At 42.4% G+C, this 13,029-nt stretch overlaps 1 protein-coding gene across 1 annotated transcript in view; it reads left to right on the forward strand.

The window, feature by feature from the left end:
* LOC148540410 (uncharacterized) overlaps positions 1-12,343 on the forward strand; it is a 117,795-nt gene extending 105,452 nt beyond the window's left edge. The window contains exon 22 of the mRNA XM_088443704.1: positions 11,971-12,343. Within this exon, the coding sequence (XP_088299830.1) occupies positions 11,971-12,079 (109 nt within the window). The 3' untranslated portion in view covers positions 12,080-12,343. The remainder of the gene's footprint in view (positions 1-11,970) is intronic.
* Positions 12,344-13,029: the final 686 nt, after the last annotated feature.

Consider the following 13,029-nt stretch of genomic DNA (forward strand, 5'->3'; position numbering starts at 1 on the left):
ACACACAGAAGAAAAAAATATATAAGGCAGCGACACTTGTATTGTTTTTTTTTTTATTGAACACGACTGTACTGTAGTCGCTGGATCTTGTGCGCTAATGTGGTTAAGCCTAACACCCACGCGCGCACACAAAAGGAAAAAATATATTAGACAGTGACACTTGTATTGTTTTCTTTTTATATTGAACACGACTGTAGTCGCTTGATCTTGTGCGCTACTGTGGTAACACCCACGCACACACAGAGAGTGACACTTTTATTTTTATTTTTTTTGAAGAACAACTGGAGTCGGGCAGCACAAGGTTGCAAGTGCAACGTGCGTTGCTGGCTAGCTCTTGTGTGCTACTGTGGTTAAGCCTAACACGCATGCACACACAGAAAAATATAAAAAGACACTTTTTTTTTTTGTAGTCCAGAACTTGGGCCCAGAGATGGACACAGCACAAGCCCAGGACACAGCACACAGCCCAGATGGATCACCAGACAGCACAGTGAAAGCACTGTGACCAGAGACCAGAATGGATCAGCAGACAGCACAGTGACAGTGACAGCACCGTGACCAGAGACCAGAATGGATCAGCAGTCACCAGCCCAGGACACAGCAGATAGCACCAGTACCTCTCCCAGCCCTACACTACCCACCCTCCCTGTTCACTTTACACAGCCGGAGTGGAAATGGCATCTGTCGCGTGGTCCCTTATATACTTCATTGATCATAGAGACGAAAGCTTGCGAACCGCGAGATTTACGTCTCTACGGTTTTGCCTTGGTTTCGAGAACTGAGTAAGGCGGGAACCTCCGAGCCTGCTCGGATTCGACTCGGTTATGCTAAATATGGGTGGCCTCGGTTCTCTGAGAACCGAACCTGCTCATCTCTAGTTCTGGGTTTTGCGTTTTGGATCTGTATTTTTTTTTTTAAAAAAGCATAAAAACAGCTAAAATCACAGAATTTGTGGGTTTTTCTGCTCCTGTGCTATTATTAATCTCAATAACATTAATTTCCACTGATTTACAGTCTATTCTGAACGCCTCACACCTCACAATATTGTTTTTAGGCCAAAAGGTTGCACTGAGGTAGCTGGATGACTATGCTAAGCAACACAAGTGGGAGGCAGAAACACGTGGCCCATCTAGGAGTGACACTGCAGTGGCAGACAGGATGGCAGTTTGAAAAACTAGGCCCCAAACAGTACATAATGCAAAGAAAAAAAAGAGGTGCAAGATGGAATTGTCCTTGGGCCCTCCCTACCACCCACCCTTATGTTGTATAAGCAGGACATGCACATTTTAACAAACCAATCATTTCAGCGCCAGGGTCTGCCACACGACTGTGGCTGAAATTATTGGTTCGTTTGGGCCCCCACAATATAAGCTGGCAATTAATCTGTCCCTGCACAAACTGGCTCTACGGAGGCAAGTTGTCGTCCTCATCCTCCTCATCCACCGATTCTTCACCGTCTTCAGTGTTGTGTACATCCTCACAGAGTATTAATTCGTCCCCGCTGGAATCCACCACCACAGGTCCCTCTGTACGTTCTGGAGGCTGGTCTCCCTGGAAGAGTTGATAATTCATTTTGATCAACATCATCTTCTCTCCATTTTGTGGAAGCAACCTCCTACGCCTTTCACTGACAAGGTTCCCGGCTGCACTAAACTTTCTTTCGAAGTACACACTGGAGGGGGGGCAACTCAGGTAAAATAGAGCCAGTTTGTACAGGTGCCTCCAAATTGCCTCTTTTTCCTGCCAGTACAGGTACGGACTGTCTGACATGCCTACTTGGATGCTGTCACCGATGTAATCATCCACCATTCTGTCAATGGTGACAGTATCATATGCAGTGACAGTAGACATGTCATAAATTGTTGCCAGGTCCTTCAGTCCAGACCAGTCCAAACTTGGTCCTGCCTGCCCTGCATCACCGCCAGCGGGTTGCTTAGGATACCTAAGTTGTTTCCTGGCAGCCCCAGTTGCGGGAGAAAATGAAGAAGGAGCTGTTGACGTATCACGTTCCACTTCAGCTGACAGTGTTTTCACCAGCAGGTCTTTGCACCTCTGCAGGCTTGTGTCTTTCGGAAAGAGAGACACCACGTAGGCTTTAAACCTAGGATCGAGCACAGTGGCCAAAATGTAGTGGTCTGATTTCAACAGATTGACCACCCTGGAATCCTGGCAAAGCAAATGAAGGGCTTCATCCACAAGTCCCACATGCCAAGCGGAATCGCTCCGTCTTAGCTCCTCCTTCACTTTCTCCAGCTGCTTCTGCAAAAGCCTGATGAGGGGAATGACCTGACTCAAGCTGGCAGTGTCTGAACTGACTTCACGTGTGGCAAGTTCGAAGGGCTGGAGAACCTTGCACAACACGGAAATCATTCTCCACTGCGCTTGAGTCAGGTGCATACCCCCTCCTTTGCCTATGTCATAGGTGAATGTATAGGCTTGACTGGCCTTTTGCTGCTCCTCCATCCTCTGAAGCATATAGAGGGTTGAGTTCCACCGCGTCACAACCTCTTGCTTCAGGTGATGGCGGGGCAGGTTCAAGAGTGTTTGCTGGTGCTCCAGTCTTCGGCACACAGTCGCTGAATGGCGAAAGTGGCTGTAAATTTTTCGGGCCACCAAAAGCATCTCCTGCACGCCCCTGTAATTTTTCAGAAAATTCTGCACCACCAAATATATTGTGTGAGCAAAACATGGGACATGCTGGAATTTGCCCAGATGTGATGCGCGCACAATATTGGTGGCGTTGTCAGATATCACAAATCCCCAGGAGAGTCTAAGTGGGGTAAGCCACTGGGTGATGATTTCCCTCACTTTCTCTAAGAGGTTGTCGGCGGTGTGCATCTTACTGAAACCGGTGATACCGAGCGTAGCCTGCCTTGGAACAAGCTGGCGTTTCTGAGATGCTGCTACTGGTGATGCTGCTATTGTTGCTGCGTAAGGCGATACATCTACCCAGTGGGCTGTCACAGTCATATAGTCCTTAGTCTGCCCTGTTCCACTTGTCCACATGTCTGTGGTTAAGTGGACATTGGGTACAACCACATTTTTTAGGACACTGAGGACACTTTTTCTGACGTTTCTGTACAGTCTCGGTATCGCCTGCCTAGTGAAGTGGAATCTAGATGGGATTTGGTACCGGGAACACACTACTTCCATCAATTGTCTAAATCCCACTGCACTAATGGCGGTTACCGGATTCACATCTAACACCAACATAGCAGTCAAGGCCTCAGTTATCCATTTTGCTTCAGGATGACTGCTGTCGTACTGCATCCTCCTCGCTAAGGACTGTTGGAGGGTCAATTGTTTAGTAAAAGTAGTGGTGTTTCTACTTCCTCTCTGGGATAATGAACGACTCCCAGCAGCAACAGTAGCAGCGGCAGCAGTAGGCATAGCAATGCAGGATCCTCCGGAGGAATCCCGGATAGGAGAGTCAGTCATGCCAGTGACATGGCCTGCCGGACTACTTCCGATCCTGACTAAGGAGGAAATTGACGAGGAGGGAGTTGACGGTGTGGTTTGCAGGCGTTTGGATACAACAGGACAAAGGGATTTAGGTGTCCCTGGACTGCTTACGGTCTTAGCCAAAGTTTCTGAACTTGACAGTAACTTTTTATGAACGCGCTGCAGGTGACATATAAGGGAGGATGTTCCTAGGTTGTTAACGTCCCTACCCCTACTTATTTCACCTTTACATATGGTACATATGGCAAGACAGTTGTTTTCAAAGAGGTGGAATGTTTGGTCTTCTGCCCAGGCATGACCGTGGTGGGCTTTTTCATCCCACGGACAACTGTCTCCCCTGGAGCGTGATTTAAATCACATCACCATCAGAATCCTCCTCGCCAACTTCCTCCTCAGCGCCAGTACTTCAACAGTGACATCTTCAATTTGCACATCAGCAACTGGACTGTGGGTGCTTCTTCCAACACTTGCAGAGGGCATGCAAGTGGTGGAAAGAGCCACCTTTTCCCGTCCAGTGTTGGGCAGGTCAGGCATCGCAACCGCCACCACACTTGGACTCTCCTTGGGGATTTGTGATATTTTCTTAGAACGCACAGTTCTTCACTATGCTTTTGCCAGCTTAACTCATTTGATTTTTGTAGCGGGAGGAGGGCTTCCATCGTCATGTGAAGCTGAACCACTAGTCATGAACATAGGAAAAGACCTTAGCCATTCCTTGCCACTTCGTGTCGTAAATGGCATATTGGCAAGTTTACGTTTCTCCTCAGATGATTTAAATGTTTTTTTAAGGTCATTTTCCTGAACTTTGTCATTTGGGATTTTATATGCCCTCTACTATGACATTGGGCATCGACCTTGGCAGACGACGTTGATGGCATTTTATCGTCTATGTTATGACTAGTGGCAGCAGCTTCAGCACTAGGAGGAAGTGGTTCTTGATCTTTCCCTATTTTATTTTTATCGGACAAAGTTTTGTCCTCCATTTATGTTAAATTGATATATATACGTGCGGCTAAGGTGCACACAAACACAGAAAAGAAGAATTTTTATTTTTTTTGAAGTGCACTTTGGGGGTTACACCACTCTTCAACAGACGAGCCAGCCGGCCCTTTACTTATGACACAGGCGCACGCTTGGCGCTGCTCCTTTGTTGAAGCACGTGCGGCTACTGCGCATACATTTCACACACAAACACAGAAAATAGAGTCTGAGAACATGCAAACTCGCATGTTTTAGACTTAAAAAACTCATGATTTAAATTCTAATTCAGATGTTTTCCCATTTTGAAGATAAAACTCGACCAATATGAGAGGTTACTACTAAACTCTCACATTTTCTAAACTCTCACGCTATTATAGTTGGCACAGCGTCTTGTTGAAAAGACAAAAGCTGGGGAAAAGCAGCCTGTCAGAAATAAGGTTTCCAGAAGCCAGATGTTTTCTGACTTTTTGAATGCAGGAGTACCAAATAAAGACTCCAACATCTGGAAGCACAGAAAGTGCTAACTTTGGCATACTGGAGATCATTTGTACCACACTTGGGTCTCATTCTAAGTCCTATCTACAAAGATATCAGGAAAAATACTGCGTTTGTTTGTACAGCTGAGCAAGAAGATGCTTTTCAAGCTGCTAAGGAAGCTATCCAGGTGCATAACACCCTGGGCCCAATTCAGGTTAACCAGCCTTTCTACCTGGATGTGACAGTCACTGAACACGGCATGTCATGGGGGGATGTAGTTACCATACCGCCGGATGATATACCGCCGGACATAATAAAAGGTTCTTCCCGGGAAACTTTGAGATATATTGGCTCATATGTAAATAGGTGTGCATTATACACCGCCATCTCTGGTACGCTTTTTATATGTTGGTGAAGGATTTGTGTTTTAGATGTGTGATATTTCATGTGATTAAATTTTACTACGCTATATTGCGATTCTGCTTCTTTTTTTATGTGATCTACGAGGGATCCATCTGTTGGATTTGGTGTTGTTTAAAACTGAAGAAGGGCTTTTCAATCCTCAGTGAACTCACATAATTTATATGAGACTATATCTTGCTTTATCTGGTCACGCCATCTTAGAAGGTTGTGCCTTTGTCCACATCTATATTTTTTATTACTGTTTTAGAAGTGTTGTATGACCACTTCAGTGGACTGAAGAGCAGCATCCACTCATTGAAGCTCAGGTTCCTACTTTATTTTCAGATCATTATTATGTCATTCTTTGTGAACCTTGAGACATCATGCTAGGATACAGGGACCAGAGGAAACTGCTAATTAACTCAGTATTTAGTAGTAGTGAAAACATTACTAAGGAAACCGATCAGGAGAATTTAATTGAAGAGGATTTAAATTACCTCTTAAAAAAACTAGAAAATATACTAGGCAAAGAAAGCCGCTTGTGATGGGAAACTGTTACCATGGAAAAATACATAACTGAACAATTGATCCCAAGAGGTTTAAAGATTCATAAACCATCTTCTTTTAAACAGGAAGATAGTGATTTTTTAAATAAATGGAACAAAATTTTAAATGATTGTTCTTTCTCTTTGATGGACCTAATTGTCCAGGAAAGAAGAAAAGAGTTAAGTCGCATAGAAGAACAGATTGGAACTTTAACCTCCCTTATTGAACCTTATAGAGATTCTGAAGACTGCCAAAATATGGAAAGGAATATGGAATTTAGGATTGTTAAGAAAGAGAAAGAAATAATTCAGAGAAAAAAATGAAAATTTATGAGGGATATAACTGAAAGAGGGGATGAGATAGAAAATATTGACAAAAGTATACCCCGTGAGAAAAAGGGGTTTAATTTTGGAACTCCCCTTGAGACTCAGAATATAGAAAATGAATTTGATTCCCCCTGCAGTTGTGAGGAAATAGAAAAAGGTAGATATGAAAGTTCTAGAAAATACTCCTACCACAATAAAGACATAAGGGGGGAAAACAGTAGGGGGAGAGTTCACACCTATCTTGGTGGAAATAGATGGGAAAACCTAAAATAAGGGGAAGAGATAATAGATATGCCACTCCCAAAAAATGGAACTCCCGCTATGAGAGCACACAAAGAACTAATCAATGTAATAGATACCATTTTAATCATGATAAAGAAAGATTCTATGTAAAGGATGAATGGCACGTTAGAGACCCTCCAAGATCAAAGCATTTTATTACACGGAATAGGTTCGAGACTTTAAATAAAGAGGATTTTTTAGGAAGGAGTCAGAGATGGAAAAAAATAAACTTCTAGAGAGGAAAAAGAAAAGAGGATGTAGAGGGAAAGGAAAATGTAGAAAAAATATTGTCAGCTTTCCTGAAAACAATGTTGCTATATCTATGCCTGATGAATTAAAAGAAACTAGAATTTTTAATTTAAGTAACCATACGTTGACCAAGGAAGAGAATATAGTCCTAAAAAATGGACTTAAATTTGCTCCCAATAACAGATTGAATAAATTTGAAATATATTTGGACCTACAGAAGTTTATTAGGAAAATCTCCTTAAAAAAGTATTTTTTAAGCCAAAAGGGTGAAAAATCAAAGAAAATAGAGACCTTTAGACCTAAATCCATGTTTAACCCCACCTTTCAAAGAGGTTGCCTTATAGAAAGTTTTAATAAACTTGTAACAGCTGAATTGGATAAAATTCAACCAAAATGGAGTAAATTTGGCAATATCAGCTGAAAAGAAAGACAGGCAATACAAGATCAGCGTGAAAATGTAGATATTAAAATTAAGCCTGCCGATAAAGGTGGTGAAATAGTGATTATGGATTCCATTAAGTATGACAAATAAATTATGAGACAGCTTAATGATAGAGAGATCTATGGGCTTTTAAAAACCAATCCTAGCGAAAGGATAAACAAAAATCTTAAAATTTTGTTACACAAATATTTAATAGAAGGGGCTTTAACAGAACAGCAAGAAAAATATATCTATATAGAGAAACCTACCATCCCAATAGTCTACATCCTGCCTAAAGTTCATAAGGATAGTGTGAATCCTCCAGGACATCCCATTGTGGCAGGGATTGACTCTGCCACCTCTAATTTATCTCATTTTATTGACCATTTTGTACAGCCGGAGGTTTTAAAAGTAAATTCCTATTTGAAAGATACTATTGACATTTTAAATAAATTGAAAGAAATAGAATGGAAAGAGTTATATATTGGACACAGTAGACGTCAGCTCGCTATACACGATTATTGACCATTCCCATGGGATAGAGGCTGTAAAATATTTTCTCATGAGAAGTGAAACACCATTGTGTAAGATTAATTTTATTTGTGAAGGGATTAAGTTCATCCTAGAGAACAATTTTTTCTGGTATAATGAGAAATTCTATCAGCAACGCAGGGGTACATCAATGGGAACTCGATTTGCCCCTGCTTATGCTAATCTTTTTATGGGATGGTGGGAGGAGCATTTTGTATGGTCCAATAACAAGTGTTTGCACAAGATTTTAAAATGGTACCGTTTTATCAATGATATTTTATTTATTTGGGAGGGGGATCAGGAAAGTCTCGACAAGTTCTGTGTGGAATTGAATCTAAATGCTTTTAATGTTGAGTTAACTTTTAATTCTAGTAAGGAGGAAGTATGCTTTTTAGATTTGGTCATATATATACGAGATAACATTTTAAACACAAAAAATTATTGTAAGCCCACTGATAGTAATTCCTACATCAGCATTGACAGTAATCATCACCCCTTATGGTTAAACAACATCCCTAAAGGGCAAATGAGACGGATCAGATGAAATTGTACTGCTGTCCAGGTATTTAAAGAACAGGTGGGAGTTCTTAAACCAAAATTTCTAGCAAAAGGATATAAAACCTCAGATATTGACCCCGCAATAGAAGAAATGACTATTGTCAACAGGGATGATCTGCTAATTACTAAAGATAAGACCAAGGAAGAAATTATTCTTCACTTTATCACGACTTTTAATGGACAACATAAAAAAGTGGAGAAGATAATAAGAAAATATTGGCACCTTCTGGAAGAAGACCTTTTGACCCTTTACTTAAGCCTGTGATTCCTAAAAATCCAAAATTTATCTACAGTCGAGCTCCGAATTTATAGAATAAGTTAGTAAAAGGAGCCATACTAAAGAAAAAACAAGGGAGAATAAAAACTAAAGGATTTCATAGGTGTAGAGTATGTATTATGTGTAGAAACCATCAAAATCAACCAAGTAAAGTAGAAAACTTTATTGCCAAATCAAGAAATTCAGAACATGTGATTCGAGACTTCATTACGTGCAATAATAAGAACTGTGTTTATTTATTACAATGTAGTTGCAGCCTTCAATATGTAGGTCGCACATCTAGACCTTTAAGAGTTAGATGGGCCGAACACATTAGAAATATAAAAAAAGGATACGAAAATCACTCACTTTCTAAACACTTTAAAGAATTTCACCGATGTTCCATCGCAGATTTGAAGCTAGTTATAGGAATCAAACAAGTTGAGGGACACTGGAGGAAAAAAGATGTAGATACTTCATTGGCACAATCAGAAATGAAAACAATTTATGAACTTGGCACTTTAGCACCTAAGGGTTTGAATGTTGATTTTGAACTAAAATGGTTTCTATGAGGGTTTTAGGTCTTTTAAGGTTTTTTTGTAGGTTTTTTAGGATTATTTTATGGATTTTAATGTTATTTATTATATTCATGTGAATTTGTTTATATTCGATGTATATTACTATGTCCACCTATTTATTATTTTATCCCTTTCATTGTCATGATATATTGCTTTAATCGGAACTTATGTGTTCCACACCGAATGACAAAGGGATGTGACATGTTTCCGGTCTTTCCTATATCTCTATATGATATTGGGAAACATGTGAGACCAACTTCTGGGATTAGGAAAGCGTTGCGTTCCACGCCTCTTAATCAGAGGTGTGCAGCACATTACCAGACTTCCGGTGGATCCCTGTTTCGTGGTAGGAGATGCGCGAGTGCGACTCCTGGACACGGGGTCATCATGCGTTTCACGCCTCAAGATCAAAGGCGTGTATTACACTTCCTGGTCCAAGTTAGATCTGCATATGCAATTAGAAAGTGCGCGAGCGCTACTTCTGAATGTGGGGATGTTCAGTAGCTGGCTATTTGAGCACATAGAGAGATTGATGTTCATTAAAGGCATTCCCGGATTACTATTTATATAAAAAGGTAAACAGGAAGTGATGTCCCGCTGCTGGAATATGCATTCCAGGAGGGAGACACTTTTACAATATGTATTATTTAATTATTGTCGACCTATTACAGTGATTCATTTTATGTAAATTTTGAGAAAGGATTATAATATGTTTTTTATTGTCTAAATGAATGTAACCATTTAGCTACTCCTCCTCTGTCTACCTATCAGAGGTATGTGAGGGGTATTTAAAGATCTTTTTAGCACCCACCAAACACACCTTGAAAAAGACTCCAGAAGGGAGTTGAAACGCGTTGGTGACAGAGACATAGCACCAGAGGACTTCCATCTTGGAATACACACCTAAGAGCTGCCATTCCAGGTTCTTCCAGGGAAACTTTGGGATATATTGGCTCATATGCAAATAGGTGTGCATTATACACCGCCATCTCTGGTACGCTTTTTATATGTTGGTGAAGGATTTGTGTTTTAGATGTTTGATATTTCATGTGATTAAATTTTACTACGCTATATTGCGATTCTTCTTTTTTTATGTGATCTACGAGGGATCCATCTGTTGGATTTGGTGTTGTTTAAAACTGAAGAAGGACTTTTCAATCCTCAGTGAACTCACATAATTTATATGAGACTATATCTTGGTTTATCTGGTCACGCCATCTTAGAAGGTTGCGCCTTTGTCCACATCTATATTTTTTATTACTGTTTTAGAAGTGTTGTATGACCACTTCAGTGGACTGAAGAGCAGCATCCACTCATTGAAGCTCCGGTTCCTACTTTATTATTTTCACTGTCTGTATTTGATCCACCGGGATTTGATCTGTCGGCATGCCATACTACACCCGTCATGGGACCTATGGTAGAAGAGCACAAACAGCGGTAAAAAGAAGATTCCAATAGGTGTCTGGACAAAACAATTTGTAACTGACCAGACCAGGTACTCAAGATTGGAGAAGACCCTCCGGGCAGCCTACACTGCCCTGCAGCATGTGGAGAGCACAACAAAGCAACAACCAGTTACTGTCCGAACTGATTTGCTGGTGGCAGGGTGGGTTCGACAAGAAGGACTAAGGGCCCACACAGCAGTGGCTCAGATGCAAACCCTGCAGAAGTGGAAGTGGTACCTGTCTGAGAGGGGAGGGGTGTCCAGCCAAGACCCTGCACAAGTTGCCATTCAAATTGCAGGCCTAGCAAATTTCGAAAGCAGGGTCCACACATTGCATTTCAGGTTATAAATAAGAAAAGTGCTTTACTGTTAGCATAAATCTGGAAACAAAAATAATAAACGCGTAGCCCCATTTGGGCACTGACTCACTTCTTCACCCCTGACTAACCTCGGATGGCTAGTCTGCAAATAAATTCCAAAGTCTCTTTCTGCAGAGTCTATCACAGGCTCCGGCCTGGCCTTCATACAAAGTTTCTCTTGTGGTCCTACCTGCCTTCTGCAGGTATGGACAGTGGCTTCCTGCCTGCAGCTTAGATGCTTTTACGCCACACAGTTTGAGAGTTTTGTGGTCCGTACTGCCTCCAACAGGTCTGGACTCAGGCCCTCTGGCCCCCAATGGCTTGGATTAGCTTCACTGGTCTCTCTGGCTGCCACAGTCCCACTTAGACTGTCTCCAATGGCAGCCTGACTGGTCTGCCTTCTCATCAGCCCAGACCTGGACTCTCTCCACAAGGCAGCAGCTAGGTGTGACAAAACTTAGTTTAACTATCCTGTGTGGGTGGATCCCTACAGCCCCACACAGAATCGCCATCTCTGGTGATCCTGTCACAGTATGTATATATGCATTAAACAGAACAGTATAGGGATTCTGGGCCTGATTAAGATGTGGACGCAGAGATATTTTCGCAGTTGAGAGATTATCAGCCGACTGTGCATGCGCCAAGATACCTAGCAATGCCGCTCGCAGTGAGGATTTATTTGCAAAGTAATTGACATTCAGGGACCATTTAGGGGTGGTTACAGGGAGTGGTGGCAAAAACGCAGGTGTGTCGCAGCTATTTTTGTGGCGTGTCTCAACATACTACTGCAATCCCATACGCCGAAAACATGGCTCCAGTGTCTCAGTTCCAGTGGCCATTCTGCGCAATCATAGGGTTACTCAGATGGTCGATTATAGAACGATCTGCGGCCACCACTGGGTGTTTGTACACACTTGCTTGGATCTGTGAAGCCGCCAATGAGCCTCTCTATACATTTCCAGGTGGCTGCATGCATTAGCATATCTTTGCACAGCATCTATGTATGGGATTGCATTAGTGTACATGCCTGAATCAGGCCCCTTGTTAGGAAAATGAATGGCAACAGTCCCACATTTATAACACACTTTTGTTTTGCAGTGTGATGTCACAGCTACACGATTCTTCCACCAGATCACCCTTAAAAACCACCTCTCTTCAAAGAAATCTTGTCAGTGTCACGCGGACTCCCCCTTTCCCTGCATTGTGATAAGGAGCCTTTGGTTTCTACAGTTCTACAGGCTATTAAAAATATACTAGATTGTCACATTTAGGGGTCTATTCATCTCATCCCTTAATTTCTACAAAAGTGGCTGAAAATTAAAATGTCTCTACTTTTGTAAAAATTCATGATCAGGGCTATTCATTAAGCATGTAACACAGGAGATATCACAGATATCTCCTGGTTACAATTCTCCCCCCGATAATTTCCACAGTCCCCATAAGTATGGGGATGTGGAAATTGTGTAATTCACGGGAGCTTGTGCTGCAGGGGCGCTTGGGGTGAGGTTAGGAACAGCAGCCGCCGCGTGGGAGGGGGGGGGGCGGTAGGGGGGTTCAGACTCCGGACGCAGGTTACATGGGGAGGGAGGACGGCTACAGAAACCAGCGAATGTGGGGGGGGGGGGCGGCACTGGCGGGGAAAGGGGGGTCAGCACTGCCACCGGCGGGCGCATGGAATGGCACAGACACTGACGGCTGCAGGGGGATGGGTGGCTGCACTGGTACCGGTGGCCACAGGGATCCAGGACTGACACCGGCGGCCGCTTTCACTGACACCGGCGGCCGCGGGGGGATGAATCCAGAAATGTTTGAGCCCCTCACTGTTGTAAACTAGGAGCCGACTGCCGACGGCTCCTTGAGCCCTCAATCTTATAAAATAGGAGCCAAGCCGCTTACCGCTTCTTGTTGTTCAGGAGCTGCGCATGCGCTGTTTGAAAAAAGCCGGCGGAGATTCTCGGGAGGCACAGATGAAGGTGAAAACTATCTCACTTCCGAAAAGCTGTCTCCGCAAAAAGAGCAGCTTTTCGGAAGTGAATATTTTGTAAGGAAGGAATGATGAATTAGAATATTTTTTAACAATTCACTTACAATTGTAAACTAAATTATCTCAAGTGAAAACTATTTCATGATGAATAGGCCCCTTATTGAGAAATTATT

The sequence above is a fragment of the Taudactylus pleione genome, unplaced genomic scaffold, assembly GCF_031769625.1.
Source record: "Taudactylus pleione unplaced genomic scaffold, aTauple2 ptg000019l, whole genome shotgun sequence".
NCBI classification, from domain to species: domain Eukaryota; kingdom Metazoa; phylum Chordata; class Amphibia; order Anura; family Myobatrachidae; genus Taudactylus; species Taudactylus pleione.